This window comes from Melanerpes formicivorus, unplaced genomic scaffold, assembly GCF_026170545.1.
Source record: "Melanerpes formicivorus ecotype bairdi unplaced genomic scaffold, bMelFor1.0.p_v2 SCAF_10, whole genome shotgun sequence".
NCBI classification, from domain to species: Eukaryota; Metazoa; Chordata; class Aves; order Piciformes; family Picidae; genus Melanerpes; species Melanerpes formicivorus.
Genome location: NW_027142362.1, coordinates 15296599 through 15315459, shown reverse-complemented (window position 1 = coordinate 15315459; position 18861 = coordinate 15296599). Strand labels below are relative to the sequence as shown.

Here is an 18861-nt window from a genome sequence, read left to right as displayed (position 1 = left end):
AGGAAGAAAAGAAAAGAAAATCTTGCCAAAAAAAATTCCTACATTTCAAAACCTAGATCAACCTCAAAAGTTCAGTAGAGCTGAACAGTAAAAGCATACCCTTGTTTCAACAAAGATGTAGAATCATTCCATAATAAACAATCCATCAGTGTATAAAAGAAAACCTGAATAAGAACAGAGCAATATTGTGGTGTCATGATAATAAACTAATTAAATCATACATATTCTGATAGTTCTTTTTGCTTATAAAACTTTTTAACCTATAGTAGTTGAGCGATATTAATATTCCTTTTCCAAAGCAAACTGCTAGGAGCAGGAGGTAGCATTTTGATTCTAGAACACACTCTCTCCAAAGTAAAGACCCAGTCCTGGGTATGTATATTTGCTCTCATCTCCCCAGTGACAGTAGGTGACTAAATTAGAAAACAGAATGAACATATTGTTATTTTTGTAATGTTAAGTGATTAGGAAGTCTGCATTGTGAGGAATTAACCCACAGGAGTAAAGTTAGCAACACAAAAAGTACTACCACATCCCAAGATGCTGGTGTTCCTCCTAAAATTTCTGATACCTAAATCCAAACTTGGCCAACACTCCATTACTTTAGCAAAACCAAGAATCCATCATTACAGAGTCTCATGAGAAGAGAGAGATCCATTCAGTTAATTAGTTCATTGATGACAAAGCCTAAGAAAACAACTGCAACTGATACTTAGTCTGGTGCAGTTAGCAGCTTGCAAGCCCCACTGTGATAAAAATGAAACCTGATTGTTAGTGATTTTAGTAATATGCATGTGTGCCAATGTTTTCTACCTTACATGCCTTATATATCTCTACATAAGAAGCTAAGCAGCAGCATTAGATCTTACAATGATTGATTGTAAAGTCTCATGGTAAAATTTTCAGAAGCTAACAGCAACTCTGAGCAAGTGTAAAAAATGTTTGAATTTAGAAGTCAATATAGTATTATATAATATAAAACAAAAGGGCTAATATTCTATTAAAAGTCTACTTACCCCAAAGTTAGTAGCGGCAAACCGGTCTGAGGCAGATACATTAGTTGCTGCTGTAGTATGAGCATAGAAAGCATTTATATTGGCCAATAACGTACTCATAACTGCTGGAACACCAGGGCACATGTATTTAGAAGACAGACAGGAAAAGTGCCTGCAATTCAAACAAATCAACAGTTACAAAAGATGGTGAAGATTCTGCTCTTTCCCTCACTACAATTTGTTTTCAGCTCCAATGATGTAACTGTCGAGCTACCTCACAAACAGTAGTGCAGATATACGCAGAGGAAATCCAGACATGATGGAAATTATTCCTACTTGTTGCACACTGACATTGTCAAACTGAATGTGTTGGATTAACATTTACTTCTTACTCTGTAAATCCTAAATACATGAAAATTATTTAACTACCTTAATTGCTATTAAGTAAAACATTCATTATTAAACACAAATTTAGAATCAAACACAAAATTATTAGCATAAAAGGCCATGAGATCTGTTCTCTAGTGGAGGAGGACTTAATCAATGACAACAAAAAGACAAACTGGCATTTTACTGTGCCTTGTGTTTTAGGCTACATTATTCATGAAGGGTGAGACTTCAAGCGACTTCTGGGTTCACTGATCAAATTTGATTCAGGCCAGTAAAGTTGGGTAATCAGTCTGTTAATCCTGAACCAGCCAAAACCAGGGCTACAACACAGCAGCACTGGTTACTTGTTTGAAACAACGGGAGATGCCTGCTTATAATGCACACAGAATTTACAACATAAGGAAATATGAATGATGAGAGGTGAATGACAGATGTAACTCTAGGAGAGTGAACAACAGGACTGCAAAACATAAAGTCTTAATATGTTAGGCAAGACTGGGAGGAAGATAAAGGGCAGATGTATAGAGACAGGAGAGTGAGGGGAATTAGGTAGAGAAGAAGGTGATGAAAACAAGTATACAGTCCAACAGAAGAGGATGGAGAAACTACAATCACTCAGGAGTTCTCTGTATGTCTGAAGGTCCTGATTTGACAGAATGCTCCTCTTAACTGGAGTCTTTGCCTCCTCTTGACTATTTTGCCTTGGGAGAAGAATGGGCTATAGAATTTATAGAATCAAGAAATTTTAAAGAGCTGCAGTTACTGCAACACAAGCAGGCTTTTTTGTTGCATTTTGGGTTTGGGTCAATAATTGTTTTTCTATTGACATAAACCCCACATCTGTTACTTCAAAGATTTCCCTCCTTAGGAACTGGGGAATTGGAATCTGTACCTTGAGAGATCCCTTGCCTTGAGACATTGCTTAAAAGAGCAAGTAGCCTTTAGGGAAGAACAGTTTATATTTCCTGTCTTTATAATGTGGCTGTGTCTGTCTCTAACAGGTGCAATCACACTTGGAAAATAAGTTAAATGAAAAAGGTCTCATTGAAGACAATGATTAAAGCCAATAAGTAACCACCTATGTGATATTTTGCATTGATATCCACATTTCAGTAAGTCCTAGGTGGCACAGAGGTAAACCCCCTTCTGATCTAGAATTAAACACTGAGTCACACGTGTTTAGAATCACAGAAAATGCAGAATTGCTTTGCTGATGTTTGTTGAGAGAGGAAATGGGTTTGATCTTCATGCTCACAGTATTTACACTTGGTCACTTATTGGACTGATTTTCCATGAAGAAGCCAAGTACAAAAACTATAAACTGATCTAAATTTTGTCTTTGCTGAGCTGCAACAATTGTGGTTGATGGGTACACTCAGTGTATTTAGAAAACCAAGACTATCATTTTGAAATATTATTACCATGCTCAGAAGGAATAAATATAAGAGAGTGAGAAACAAATCATGAGGGTTTACTAAGAGGATCATAAGATGACAGAGCCACCAGCACAAATTTAAATTGATAGAGAAGTGGGATTGTTTATTGCTGTAGCAGAACAGGATGTTAAATTGTTCTAGGAAGTGTTACTTTAGGGAGGTTTCATTGGATTTACAGTGTTCAGAAATGCAGTAAATGCTGTCTACCCACACCTTAGAGGACCAGGACTGCATATCATTAAGTGGCCCCAAGACTTTATATAATAGGTAATTTTTAAACTTAAAATAAATGTGAATTTAAAAAAATGACAGTTGTTAGAAACCCCTAAAACTCACTTGAGCCTGATCCTGTGCATAAGATGCATGTGGATGCTCTCCGGGGTCTGAGACGTGGGCTATTAAAGCGTAGTCAGATTTGCATTCATAAATGCAAACATTTTAATTTGCAATGTTATCATGAGACATACAATGGAAATATTCTCAGCTAGATTCTTGAGCATAAAATGCTTAGACAATATTCCTTTGGGCAAAGTGATTACATTCAAATTCTCTTTCTCATATGGCAGAAAATTGCTTTTCTTTCAGTAGGAGCACATTGTTACCAAATAGAATCTGAACACTCTACTTTCCAAATCAAGAAGCTGTACACTTTCTCCCAGCCATTAAAGCTGCTTTCAGGAGAAAAAAAAATTATCTCATAAACACAAAAGAAACCAGCAAATAATAATAAAAAAGAAAATTCTTCATGACAGATCTAATGTCTTCATAATTCTTCTCCCCAAAGTCTGAGTGCTGAGAGACATCTGCAGATGAATCAGCAAAAGAATGTATATGAATATATCTTCTTTGCCATGTGTTGTTTGAGATTAGATTCATACCTGATTTTATTCCTACCTTAAAGAGGATGTGGCCTATTTCTCGAATAGGGATTGCTCATTATTACTGTGTAATATTTTAAAATGTAGATGGGCTTTAGTATAGGGGCAATGAAATCTTAGCATTTCTTTGCTGTGTCAATTACCTGTGACTACCAGTATTAAATTCACTTTCTTATTACAACTGCCTTCAAATGTCTAGTTTGTAGCAAACAACATCATGAAAATTTGGTGGAAAAGTAAAGAAAAAAGGAAGAACAAAAAGCAAGACAACAAGCCAAGTCAGGTTATTTAACTTGGCTTGGTTAGAATTTTTGAGTAGGGGTTCTTGAGAAAGGATTCCAGTACTTGCCCAAATCCATGTTACATATTCTGAATAAATTTATTTCTTTTTTATCTTTATGTTGTATTATTTCCTTGCATAAAAATAAAGCATTGAGATAAGCAACTACCAAGTCTATAGGTAAGAGAAAACTAATGCTAAACCAGTCCTGCTTTATTTTCTAAGCAGAACGGTAATAAGGTTCCTCCCTTGGCATTAATAGCTCTTGGGACTTCATCTCATGTAAAACTTTGAATTCATTTTGCCTCGTAGAGCAGGAACAATTCCATCAGTTCAAAGATTTTTTTTTTGGGTAAAAATGACATACCCTTTGAAATCAAGTTGTGAAGCTATAATACTGCGTTCACTGATAAGTAACATAACTTAATCAGGATGTAAAGATATTCATGGCTAAAGAGAAGCTAAACATGAAAACCCAAATACTCATGAAACTCAGTGCATGAGTTCCTCCATATGTAGTATGACACACCATACCACAGGGGAACTATTAAGTTTAATAAATTATTCTGTGCAACAGTGTCCAAGGTCCTTGGAGAAGGAGCAGTAAAAATGTATATATTACAAATGCATTCTCTACCTTTGTGTCAGATGTACAGAACCATAATTCACAACGAGCTACATAAAATGAAAGACATGTTCATTGTAGTAGCAGATGGTGTCATTATGTATAATAAAAAAGAAAACTTAACATGTTTTATGTGCCTTCATACTTACAAGATCTTTTTTCAAGGAAGTATTGTAGAGAGATGGAGGAAATGAGATACATGTTCTAATTCAAAATTTCATAATATTCCTCTTTAAAGGGCTCATTTGGAGACCTCTGCTTTCCTGTGGCTGTACTAGGAGCAGAATCTAGCCCTTTTCGCTGGACAAATTAAGAATACATAATGAAGCTCTTGTATCCCCAGGCCTCTAACCTCAGTGGTGCTGTGTTCTAAAGCAATCAGACAGCTGCTTTAGTACAGATGATGTAGTAACAGCTTCTAATACTGCTAAAAATGGTTTGCATTAATTATTTACTTATACTATGGAAGTTTACTATAGACCTTGCTGGTGTTCTGTGATGATTTCTGTACTCCTGGCATTCAGCAAGAGATGAAGGAAAAGAAACTTCAAAATAATTTTTCAGTTGAAGTTGTCCATTAACAATACAGCCATGTTGTATTGAGATAACCAGCTGCTGTACTCCTGTACTTGTAAAATCCTGTTTGTGGTGGGTTAACACCCTTTTCTGAAAACAAAAAAACAAAGCAGGGTGGAGGGCTTGCGGGTACTTTACCCTCCCTGCAGGGCGTTTTCCCCTGGGAAGCTAAGTCTGTTCTACTCCCCCCTCCCTGCCCAGCTAGGGTATAAAAAGCAGGACATCATAGCTGTTGGATCTCCTTTTGGCTCCTGCCTCTGCTGGATGAGAGCTACTGCAGCTGCCCTCTTGCTCTTCAGCCATGTGGCCAGACCTGATCCTCCTCCCTGCTGCCTCCGCGTCTCCTCAGAGAAAGACTGGTTTTGTATTATTCTTTTCTGTCCCACTCCCATCCATCCTTGTTCCTTGCCCTTGTGAACCTTTCCTGTTATTGTTATGTACATATATATATATATATATATTGTTTAAAGAAAATTCTTCACCTCTCTACTTCCAAGCCGACTCCAGATTATTGTTTAGTGGATTTGCTCCTTACCCTTTTTTTCCCCCCTCTCTGTTTGAAGGGAAGAGGGGGGAGTGGGGGAGAGATTCTCAGTCTTTCCCCCATCTGGGCTTTTAACTCCCAGTTAAGGCTCAAACCACTGCATTGTTTTACCATCCCAATCTCATCTGGAACAACAGAAGTCTTTCTGATCTTTGCCATATATCAGTATCATAAGGATTAAGAAATGCATTAACAGTAATACCAGTAAGAGCTTACAAAATGCTTATAATATGCCTTAATTCCATTGTGGATGAGAAATAATTCAATGAGAATCAGATGGATGAAAGGGATAACAAGAATTTCACATCAGTGAAATGGAGGATGAAAGCATGAAGGCTTGGTTCTCATCACTTCCCTCAAAGAAATTCTTGACAGTAGAGCAGAAAACCAGACATGATAATACTTACGTCATAGCTTGATAAATATATTCAATTCCATAGCGCATTGCAAATTCATCTACAATTTCTTGTGCAGCATCATCAAAGTACACCTTCCATGCTTCATCACCTTTCACTTCAGGGATTTTTACACCACCGTTTGATTTAACTTCCGTCAAGTAATGGAATAGATTCTAAATGTAAGAAATGTTTCAAACAGGAATTTTTGGCTTTTAAGTGGCATCCTGAAAGTATATCCCATAGAATAGTAATCTCTATGGTCAATGTTAGGTTTGTTTCTTCTGTTTTATTTAGTTGTTTCTGGTGTGGCTTTGTTGTTGTTAGGGGTTTTTCAGTCTTTTATTAATCATTACATTTCTGAAGACTGGCACTAACTAGTCACCATTTGCGAAACAAAAATCCCCAAGGTTCTCAAAAATCTTTGTAGTGGTATTGCAGGTTTGTGATTCAGCACATTGATCTATCTCCTTGATATAAGGTCACATCGGTTAACAGCACAGAAACATCAACATAAGTTCATACAGAAACTTTATCGTCTTTATTATATGCCCTTGCTACTGAATGAAATCATGGTTACCGTGTAGTGCTTCAATTGTAACTGGATCTGTGACCAATAAATTTTAAATTCATTATTTTAGAATTGTAATTTACAGGAAAGCTATCAGAAACATCGCAGAAACCTCTCAGGTAGCAAAAGGCATGCAATAACTTCAGGTTTAGCAACCATAGGACCAAAGCTAGTGTTTAATTTGGTGTTCATATCCTATAATGCTTCTCAGAGGGCCCAGATTCACGTGTATACACAATCTGAGCAGCAGATTTTATATATATAAAAAAAAAAATCCAAAACTTTGAGTTCATTTCTGTTTTGCTAATTAGTCCATAACTGTCCTGTGGATTATCTTAAAGTAACAGAATTTTGCCATTTTTTTTTCCCCAGGCCAAAACATTTCCAATATCAGGTCAAAAAAACCCCCCAAACATCTATGAGGACAAATGCCCTGAACATTCAGTTTTACAAATGGCTAACAATGGGATTGTGTAGATACACACCAGTGCTAAATTTTCAGCTGTGTGTTATCTGTCAGCTTTCAGAAAGCAGGAATGATTTGTCGGTGTTACTTCAGCCTGCCTTTGACTCTGAACCCGATATGCCATCAGCAATGCAAAGCAGGAAATCTAAAACTTGTCCTGAGGCATAGCAACATTTATTTGTTTCCATGTTCTAATCTTCCATTGTCTTACAACATGCAACAACTAAATAGTAATTTATCCATACAACACCTAGACAGTAATTTCTGTATAGCTTGCTTTCTTTCACTTCTCCAACATACCTCATGTAGACAGGTGTACTGCACATGATAGGGAGCAACTTTCTCCTCTCCTTCTATTTCAACATTGATTTTCAATCTAATGGCACCAGAGACAGCAGATTTATCTGTTCTCTTCTCTGAAGAGCAGAAAAACAAGACATTAGTAACTAGTATCTATCTAAATTACATATATGACATGTGAAAAACTTTTATAAACCCTTCTAGCTTAATATGACCCTTTTTAAAGCCAAAAAGTCCTGCTGTTGAGAGCAAGTTATTTTTATTTTGTTTTTAATACACCACATATAGTTCAGGCCGTGAAGCAGAATGTCAAAATAAGAAATAAAGATTCTTTAACATTTCATCTGCCACATTCAAACCAGACTGCCCAATGCTTTAACTCTTTTCTCTTTCCAATAGGAATTATATTTTATTTTCTATATGGTATCTGTTCTAATTATTATTTTCATTATTGATTATTTTTTTTTTTAGATATGAAGACTTCAGCAACAACCTGAACTACGCCTGAGAGAAACTCCAAATGTTCTTGGCACATCTCAATTGCAGAGTTAAGCTGAATCTTACAGAAGAAATGAAGAAATGCATCTTTGCTGTATGTACTAGTCCACTGAATTGCAATCACTCATTATGGAGGTTACTTAACTTATTTTGACATCAATCTCCAGTTTTCCAGTACAACCAAGCAGCATAACTGAGTCAATAGGTATTGCAATTTTTATGATTCTTTCACAAAGCACAGTGATGTGGGTGGTGATAAAGAGTAAAATTAGTAAGAATTGGTATCCCACAAATTCAATCATTTTGAGTATGACACCCCGCTTTGTTCTATATGCTGATGCTGCAGTTGTGTCAACGTGTATTCGAATAAAATGTGCTATTGCTTTTGGAATATTAGAATTATTGTGAACCATTTACTAATATTTTTTACATATTGACTGATAGGTTTTCATTCTAGATTCTTCCTTTCACAGAGGTCATGGATTTTTCAATGTTATTATTAAACTCCTTCCAGTCAAATAAGTTCAGCAAGATTTGGTTTTAAAATCAATTTCACAATAATTTATATTTGCATTTATATGAGCTTAATTTTTCAAGGAATAAAATTCAGAATTCATAATGACCAAATTATCTTACCTTTAAAAAGTCTTACAAATAGGAAATAAAACAAGGAGTTATTTTCATGGTCAATAGGAAATCAAATAATTCCCCATCACATATATATTTGTCACAGAAAAATGAAACACTAGACAGTAAGCACTGTTAAGTAGGAAAGGAAAGCTCTATAATTTCAGAAGGTTATGTCACATAATTCACCTGCACTTTTCAGTGAGCAGGCAAGCTAGAGAAAAATATTACTATCACATTTTTATTATCAAATATAGGTGATTAACTTTTAAAGAGCTACTCCAGAACATTTAGTGCACTCAAGGAGACCTTTACAATTAAAGAACAGTTGTATGCTTAGATTTAGATAAAGGAAATAAAGTCTGAGACTTGCTTTCATTGATTTATTTCCAATTTAAAGAATGATACTTCTTAAGACCTGACCAAACAAGAAGGTGCAGTCATTAAAGACAAGAGAGAGTATCTTGACCCTCAGCAGGCTGCCTTCGGGATGTGACTTTGCATGTAAACACATTTGTCATGCAGGGAACAGAAAACTCAAGCAAGCGAGTTTCATGAAGGTGTAACACAGTGAAAACCAAAGACAATTATACCCAGAATGGTACATCATTTCATTATTATTTTTTTAATATGTGATAAAATTAATGTGGACAACCAAAAAATTATTTGCTAGATTTTTCTATATGTCTTCATAGATGTAGTATTTCTCAGAGAATGTTATTGTCTGAAGTGTTGGGTATTGCCTGAAGTGTTGTCTGAACTAGTTTGAAGTGTTGGGTATTCTTACATGTTTTTAATTTTACATTAAAATGATTTTTTTTAAATATTGTTGTGATTAGCCTGCTCTCTGGAACTGTCATAACATTCAGTCAAAAAAAGGTATCTTCCTCTCCCCCCCAAATCGACCTGTAATTGTTAAAATTTTAGAAGTTACATATTAGCACCAAAGCTATGTATTTTAGAGGTCACAGATCTACAGATACTGAGGTTCTGCTTAAATTTGTTTAAAAAAACCCACAAATCAGTAAGATTCATACCTAAATTATACCATACATCCATTTCTCCGCTCAGCGTTCTTACTTCAATGATCGTTTGCCCAAGAAAGTCATCCGATTCCTTTTTGAAATGTTGTTTTACTCTAGATTTGATGTCATCATCTTCATCCCATACTCTCACTTTGATTCTATCTGTAGAGTTATGGCATTCACTGTAATTAAAAAAACCAAAACCAAAATGGGCGTGATACATAAGCTACACACATTTCTACTGTCTAATTCTTTGTCCTCAATTTCCATACACTTGCTTAACTGCATAAAGTGACAGGACACAAACAACCTGTAACACTCAGTGGAATAATGGCCAGGGACAAAACTACAGTTACTATACATAAAAAAAATACAGATATTAACTTGACCAAATTTTATATATATATATATATATATATAAAAAATTTTATTCAGGAATATCATATATGTACTTTAACAGTTATCTTAAGAAAGATGCAGTTGGATCAGATTTATTCATTTAGGAATGGAAAGTAGTACATACAGTAGAACACAAAAGCAGTAGCCTAGAATGGTATAACACAAAAAGTGAGAAGAATATTTGAAATTTTTTTTCCAGTGTATGGCAGAAACTATTGGAAAAAACCAAACCACTAAGTGTTGTGGTAGGTTGAAAGGCCGATCCTCCCACCACGGGCGAAAAATAAGACTCAGACAAACAGATTGCAAAAGTGGTGGAAAGTTTAAATAGAAAAGCAGCAAATATTTACAGAGAACCACAAGTGCAATGACAAAAGAGACATCCCAAAGCATACCCCAAAACATCCCAGCACTTCCTTCTCCCCACCTGAGGGCACACCAAAAACTCCCAGGGCTCTTTCTTCCTCTCCTCCCTCCCCACCCCCCCCCTTCTTCCACTGTTAGGCTAATCTCAGCTGGCCATATCTGAGATTGCCCTTCCCCCCAGCCTTGAGCCTAGCCAGGCCCAAGAGGCCGTGAGATGGCTCACCCCATTACCAGGTAGCGGTGAGGGAAGAAAGAGGAACTGCAGGACCCCTGCTGATGGTTTTATAAGGGAGTAGGGCATTATGGGATGAAATAAGTAACTTCCCGTATCCACCCACTGGGCTTGACCCTTTGGGGCACCGCAGATGTGGCTTGTGTGGTAGCATCGGGGGGGCATCCAGCCTGAACAAGTATGTACAAACACCACAGAAACACAAGACAGGCAACCAGGAAAACCTAAAGAAATAAGTATCTGCTTTCTTTAAAATATATATTACTTTTCTCCAAGACCTCGATTCCCTGGGAAGGAGAAAGAGTAGGGACAGAATGCCATACACTAACAATGCCCTTGCAAATTTAAGTGGCTTACTAACTCCTTGTGAGTTGAGTGGGATTGAGAAAATACTAGATGTATGAGAGAGTGAGGTGGCTTCACTTGCAATCTACAGAGTTAATAGTAGATACAAATTTTTACTTCCAACTCCATTCTGCATATGTTGTCACACAATTGGAAAATAAATTCTACTGCTGCTTATTCTTATAAGACACAAAAGACTCTTTCCTGTTGTTCAGTGTTGGCTTTTGTTGATTCCATTGCAATCTCCTTAGTGCAGAAGTCTGATAATGAAAAACTCTCTGATGACATTTAATGGCTACTCCAGACCTGGCATCAGTTAGAAGCCATGTCACACTCATGAATCTGTACTAACCCAGGTCTTTCTATGTCCATTCAGTAATACTAGCAAAATATGTAATATATTACAAATCTTTGATTATCACTATTTATAACTTTAAAGTGTGGCAGTAAGTTTTTATCTTCAGCAATATCTTAGCCTGATGCTAGATTAAGAATTCTTGAATTCTGTTTCAAGCATTATCACTGCTCGGCAATCTGTCTCAGTGTTTCCAACATTAAAACAGTAATACTATAACTTATCTCCCAACTGGATTCCCTCAAGGGTGTTCTAAGAATTAATTAGTGGTGGTAATGGGCTTTGGAAGTACAAAGTGCTTTAAATGGTATTATTACTGTCGAGGCAAATCAGTCACTAAAAATGGCACGCATAGCATTTGCTCTGTCTCATTGTGACATCACTCAGTATCACAGAAATGCTTTTGTCTGTCTGCATTCCAAATTTTAACATTGCAGATATCTCTGGTAATTTAAAACCACATTGTTCTGTGATTAGCAAAACTAATGAAGCCTAGTTTCCTTTTGTCTTATGACTGGCTTCCCTGGTATCTAACACAGTGCAATCACCTATTGAATCTTCACCCATAATTGGGATTTTCATAAATTAGCCCGTCATATGGGCTCTCTGGTGTCTATTATGAGGTGAACTCATACTGAGGACACTGTTATGATTTCATGTCTGTCTGACTCCTTATTTTCTTAGAGCATGATGGATGTAGTGCTAGGCAATCTGTGAAATTCCTCTGACCAACCACAAAATTCCAAATCTGACTGGCAAGGACATATGAAGTACAGGAAGATACAGATGCATCAGATAAAAATGTTTGCCTTAAGAAACAGGCTAGACCTGGAAACCATTTCATTTTCCTAAAATATAGCTATGAATTGTTTAACATTGCTAGAGCCCTGGACTGCATTTAGCTGTACACCCAACAGAAACACTAAACAGGGGTGAGGCACAGGGTGAGGCATTTATATGACTCCCATTACTGTATTTGTTCTGTTAACAGAACTAATTTTCTTTTTCCAAATCAACATTTAACCAATCATTTCACAAATGAGTAGTCAAAAAAATAAAATATTTAGTACTTTTAAATAGAGCTCCAAAGAAGTGGAGAAAAATCTTCCCTGTTATAGTAAGATAGAAAAATCTGTTTAGAACTGGAAAGTTTTCAATGCCACAGAAAATGATCAGGTTCTTTTAAAAAAAAGAAAATAAAAGCATCCTTGAATATAACAGAACAAAGAAATGAAAAAAAGAAAGTATTATACCATTCTTATTTTAATTTTACAGCTAGGATAATGATTCACAGATAGATTAAATTACTCTAGAAGTGTCTTTCTTGCTTCTCTCATTCCTCCTTTTCAAAATGTGCTTGGCCTTATTCTTTTCTCCTGAAGCATCAGCAAAAAGGGTTATTAAAAAATTAAATAAATCAGTGTGAGATAAGTTTCTTCCATAAACATTCTCTCTGCTCTCCAATACCAAAATAATATTCACTTACATAACTCTCCAGAAATGTCAAGTCCAGAGCCAACATGCTTTAACTAAGTTTCAGACTAGTCACTTCAGTTGTTGACGGACAAACCTAAAGATCTTTTGTTTTCAGCAGGCTACTTCAGCTGAAAACTGCCAGTCTGCTTATGTAAGAGCACTTGCTGAAGAGTCATGGTGGTCTATGGTAACTGAAGTAGCTATTTTTTCCTCTATTTTGTTTTCATTTCCTTTCTCTGGTAGCTTCTGTTTCTGTTTAGCCTGTTACAAAAGTGCCTGTAATTTTTGCACAAGCACACACTAAGGCCTGTTGAGAAAACATGGTACATATCACTTCACAATACTAACCACAGCAAGATTTAATATTCATATCTTTATTTCAGGTGGATATTTCTTCAGGTGCAGACCACTGAGAGACAATATTTTGTTCTTTTAAACGCTGTAATTCATTCAGTGAGTCAACACAGACTTAATTTAAAAACATAAGAACTGAGGTGCTGCTTGGCTGTGTGAACTATATATATGAAAAGAAAATAGATCAGAACACAGCAGAGATTAAAAAAACCCCAAACTAGTGCATGAAAAGTCTGAGGGGTTTTGATGTTGTTTATTTTGATCTGTTGTGGTTTGTTTGTTTGCTTGCTTGTTTGGTAAACTCCCTTATAAAGAAATATAAAGAATACATTTTCTATGCAATTCTAAAGCAATCTAGGAACTGAACCTTGCTGAATTTTTCAGTTTTATGCACTTAGATGAAAATATCTTGAATACTATATGGTCTAGATGGGGAATGCAAGGTGATTATAAAGAAACCACGTAGTCATGGAAGACAGCAGTAGAATGAAGTTCTGGGAGGCATTTATTGCTATTATTAACCTCACAGTTATTACTCACTGACTTACACTACTGTAAGTCAGTGGATACATCCATTGCATTGCTATGAAAAGTCTGTCCATGCTGCTCTTCAGTGTTCAAAGATTGTTCTATAGTCTTTTAGGAAATCTACCTATTACTACAGAATACTAGCCTCACTATTTGCAAGCATTTTCTGAAGTCTGATTTAAACCTATCCAAATGGAATTTGTGTCTGTTACTTCTACTATAACAGCAAGCCTGAAAAGCAGATTATTCCTTTCCTCTTTGCAGGAGAAAGGATGTGTTTAAAGACATCCTTACCTCCACTACTTGTCTCTTCTCTAGTCTGGGCAATCCAATTCTTTACAGTGTGGTCACGGGCCATGCTTTCAGATAAAGCAGAATGAGACTAATTATGTCTTTTCTTGCATTACTTTACTCTGTCATAACAAAAAGAGAGTTGTATAAAATTAACTCGGATTGATAGCAGTTTGAAAAGAAGACCAAACATATTGTACTGTGAAACTGAAAAACATTGTTGCTGAACAAATAATTTATCATTTGAATTAGTTCTTGGAGATGTTCCTCTCTCTTTTTTTTTTTTGGGCCTGAGATTGTGAGATAATTAATTAGTAGGATGTCTCTGAGAGACTGACAGCTGGATGCCTGAACTAGTTACTAGGAATGCTCACTTCAGCAGAAACTGTAAATTTAAATCTTCAAAATACGAAGCAGATGAAGAGCTTGTCAGATCAACACACAGACTTAACTATCATGGTCGCTAAACTATATCAATGCTGTTTGCTGCCAGAGAGTACTAATCTATGCTGGCTTCCCATGGACATTTAGCATAGGGTTACATTATCATAGAATCATAGAATCAATAGTGATTCTATGATCATCAAAAATCATCAAGTCCAACCTGTTACACAAGACCTCATGACTACTAAACCATGGCACCAAGCGCCATGTCCGATCCCCTCTTGAACACCTCCAGGGATGGCAACTCCACCACCTCCCTGGGCAGCCCATTCCAATGGCTAACAACTCTCTCAGTGAAGAATTTTCTCCTCACCTCGAGCCTAAACTTCCCCTGGCGCAGCTTGAGACTGTGTCCTCTTGTTCTGGTGCTAGTTGCTATGACAGAGCAAATGCACAGAGGGGAGCCAATGGTTTTTCCAAGACCATGTTTTGGAACAGATTGCTTGATTTAAATCGATGTTTTAATATTATGAATAAATATGTGATTGTAAGATTTGGAGATATATTTGATTTCTGCAATTTACCATTTAGAAGTTGTAATGATGAGTAGTGTTTGATTTTAAAAAAGGCCATCAAATATTATTAGAAGAACCCAATTAAAAAACTTCCTGAGTCAATGAAATAGTTATATTAATCTACTTTAGATTTAATCTCGTGGTTAAACATTTATAGTTTATTTAATACACTTTAGAAATGCTCATATAGTTAGAGCTGAAACCCAATGCATTAAATAAGTCAGGGAAGTAAGTTTAAGAAAATACAACTGCAATAAGAGGGAATGAATGAGTATTCAGGAGATGCATGCTATTAGTAAGGTTTGGAGGGGTTTTATTAATGTTGTTGCTAGAGCAGCAGATGACAGTAATGCTTAGTGCTGCGTGAAAAAAACCCAACATAATATTTGCAAGTTTCCAAGGATACTGTGGCAACCCTGCTCAAATCTTTGAGAAAATACATTTAAAAATTCATAACAAATTTGCTGACTTGGTCACTCAACTTTTTTATACTATGCAAGGCAAACAATTAAATTCAAGGAAGTCATTAATTTCCTACCTTTGGTTACTCTGTCATTTGATGAGGTATGATACCTCAACTGTTACTGCAGTAACACTAATAACTTGAAAAGAAAACATGGTTTGTATAAGGGAAGCCTGCAAAAAGTTTCTGAGCATGTCTTCTCTCTGAATTAACTACTAATTTTAAGTACTAGCCTTTGAATCTGTGAAAGCAATGACTGTACATTATTTAATCCATCTGGATTGTCTATTACTTTCTCCAGACACATAGAAGTGACATATTGGGTAGTACCTCTTTCAAAATCACTAGTGAGATGGTACCCTCCTCAACAATAAGGTATCAGATTTTAGTCAAAATCAGGGAACAGAAAATAGGTATTGTGGTACATAATGACAAGAAGACGTGTCCCCTCCTTGAAGAAAACAGATGCCTTTTTCAAGTGCTTGAACCCAAACAGAAATTGCTTCCATGGTTTGTGTAGATGTTAATAATAACAACTGATGCATTCCTGACAGGAGAAAAGGAACATACGATAAAACAAAACAAGGTTCTAGCCTAAGTACTAGTATTTTACATTGTGGTGAGTGGTTATTTTGAAATTGTCTGCTGCACACCATGACTATCTAGAGATTCTGAATCTTGACTGGGCAGTCCGGATGGTCCTGAATTGTTCTGATCCTGTTTTGTAAATTCAGGGTTGTTAAAACAAAACAAAACAAAACAAAACAAAACAAGGCACATAATTTTTATCACTGATGGAAGGTTTCATCAAGTTGTGTGAAATTAACATCCAGCTTTGAATAGCACTATTAGGCATAAACATAGACTTTTGCAACATATTACCAAAAGGTTAGACTATTATAATGTGTCAACAATTTGCATATATTGTCAGTAAAAATGTAAATGAAACCATTGCATTTGATACTGAAATTGTGTATCCTTCTTCATTATTATAATTTTTTCTTTTCATAATTTACTATGTTTTCACACAGCTTCCACTAAATACCTACTAACAACATGTGATAATATTGTGGTAGGTTCTTCCAGAGTAGACTAGACTTTTACAGAACATTTGAAAAAAAATCTGCCTAAATAAACAGTTATTTTCCACCACAATTTTTCCAAAGAAAACCTAGGGTTTGTATTAGCAAGCAGGTGCACAGAGGTGTTGGAAGGCATTGGGGCCAGAACAGCTGACCTGAACTAGCCTAAAGGATATTCCATACCATAGGATATCATTCCCAGTATATAAAGTGGAGGAGTTGGCTGGGAGGGGCCAACTGTTGCTCAGGCATTTGTCAGTGGGTGATGAGGAACTGCACTGTGCCTCACCTGTCTTTTCGTGGGTTTTATTTATGTCTATTATCTCCCTTTCCATTACAATGATTATTGTTATATTTTTTGTATTGTTGTTATTTCACTATAGTTTATTTCAGTTATTAAACTGTTATCCCAACCCATGAGTTTTACTTTTTCCATTGACTCTTCTTCCTGTCCCACTGGGAGAAGAAGTAGGAGCGAGTGAGTTGCTGTGCTGTGCTTAGTTGCTAGCTGGGGTTAAACCACAACACTAAGGAATAGTGCTGAGAAAAATCAATACTCTTATCAGAATGGTCACATTCTCAGACAGGAATGTGTTGTATCCTAAGGCATTATTTTCAGGAAAGGATCAGTATAGTACCTGTGAATTATGAGATGTATGACTGCTATATGAAAATTTGCAATAAACGTCTCTACTTTCTCCATTCAGAACTTACTAATTGATTAATGCTATTAATAGTACAGACAACAAGTGTCTTTAGGCTAAGTAATTATTTTAGTTGGTAGCATTCTATTACCTAAATGTAAATTTTCAAATCAGGAAACAACAGTATGTTCCATACTTACAAATAGAATTTTTCATCCCATACTGGATTCAAATTTCCAAAAATAGTCTTTGTTCTCCGCTTGTTTTTGCCAACTTGCACAGTAACGTATGGGTCACTTGAGCCAGTTTTGTCCTTAGCCTGTAAGCCCTGAGCACAAAGAACTGCAAAAATAGGAGAGAAATGTGCTTTAGCCCTCATAGCTTCATTGCCAAGAAATAAATGAGACAGTGATAACAGCAACAGGAAACAAAGCCCTCAAACTGAAGGGTCTCAAAACCAAACTTTCTGCATGAATGTTCCTAGTGGCTGTTACTCTGGAGACAGACAAGGTTTATCTAACTACCCTTCTGGACTGCATAAAGTTGACAAATATGCTTCAATAGAGTAATAAATTTTTAAATTCACTACAGAGTATGAAACAAACACTTCTCAGAATGAATGCATAATTCATATACTCTGGTTTAATCAGCATGACAATGAGCATAATGTTGTATAACTTGACTTCAGTCTACTAATTCCCTAAAATTTCCAGTCCCCACCTCCCAATAAATATTTCCAAAGTTTCTCCGAAGATCTGAACTAGAATTTCCAAAAGAAAACTTCCAGTTTTCAGAAATCTGTGCTGTAGATTATGAAATTAAAGATGAGGAGCGCAGTTGTGACTTTGCTATTAGTTCTCTTCATACGAGAGATGAACTGTGCAGATTTGCAGAATACTTCCTATTTTAACACAGACAGGATGACAGTTTAAATCAATTATCATTAACTGTTTATGTATTTGTCAGCCTTTTTTGACAGTTAAGTGGGTGTATAGTTAATGCATATGCATTGTAGGACAAATACAAGTACACACAATTTGATTTTCCTGTAATAATTTATAAAAGTTGAACTCTCAGGAGAAGCTAGAGCCTACCAAACCCACAGGGCTGCAGCTAAAATACTTCCCATGGGTCCTAGCATGAGCACTGCTTGGGCTTACTGTTTGGCACACCTCTAAAACACCATCAAGGAAAGATTGCTGCTGTTCCCTCTACAGATTAATTTTGCTCCTCAGGAACACTGGGTTCTCTTTCTACCATTATCTAAGATCCAGCAATTACTTTAGGTTTGTCTCTAAGTTTCTTCACTTGGTGTGAGAAACTCTCTCATGAAGAGACAACCTGGCATTCTCTCTGCAGGGAATAGGCACCATTATTTGACACTTGTGAAGCCACACCTAAACTAAATCTTGTTTCTGCACTTTGAACCTCCCCAGAAAAAGAGACTGATAATCTAGAGAAAGTCCAACGGAAAGTTGCCAATTGTGTAACTTTAGGGCACATGATGTATGAAAAACTGCTAATGGTGTTGCATTTGCTTATCCTGGAGAAGAGAAAGGGTAAGAGATCGAACTGCAGTCCTCAACTACCTAAAAGGTGTGTCACAAAGACAATGAACTCCAGGACAAGTTCACTACTTGAGGATGTTTCTGCTTATGGATGACATTTCAAGGTCCTTTCCAACACAAACTATGTTTCTATGAAGGCAGACTCTCCTCAAAGGCACATAATAATAAGATTATAATAAGAAATAATAAGATG

The 18861-nt window shown here is 36.1% G+C and overlaps 1 protein-coding gene across 1 annotated transcript in view; it reads right to left on the bottom strand.

The window, feature by feature from the left end:
• UNC13C (unc-13 homolog C) overlaps window positions 1–18861 on the bottom strand; it is a 148314-nt gene that overhangs the window by 70629 nt on the left and 58824 nt on the right. The window contains exons 10-14 of the mRNA XM_068143868.1: window positions 17301–17442; window positions 9619–9788; window positions 7457–7572; window positions 6132–6295; window positions 1017–1167 (exon numbers count right to left, since the gene is read on the bottom strand). Of these exons, the coding sequence (XP_067999969.1) occupies window positions 1017–1167; window positions 6132–6295; window positions 7457–7572; window positions 9619–9788; window positions 17301–17442 (743 nt within the window). The remainder of the gene's footprint in view (window positions 1–1016; window positions 1168–6131; window positions 6296–7456; window positions 7573–9618; window positions 9789–17300; window positions 17443–18861) is intronic.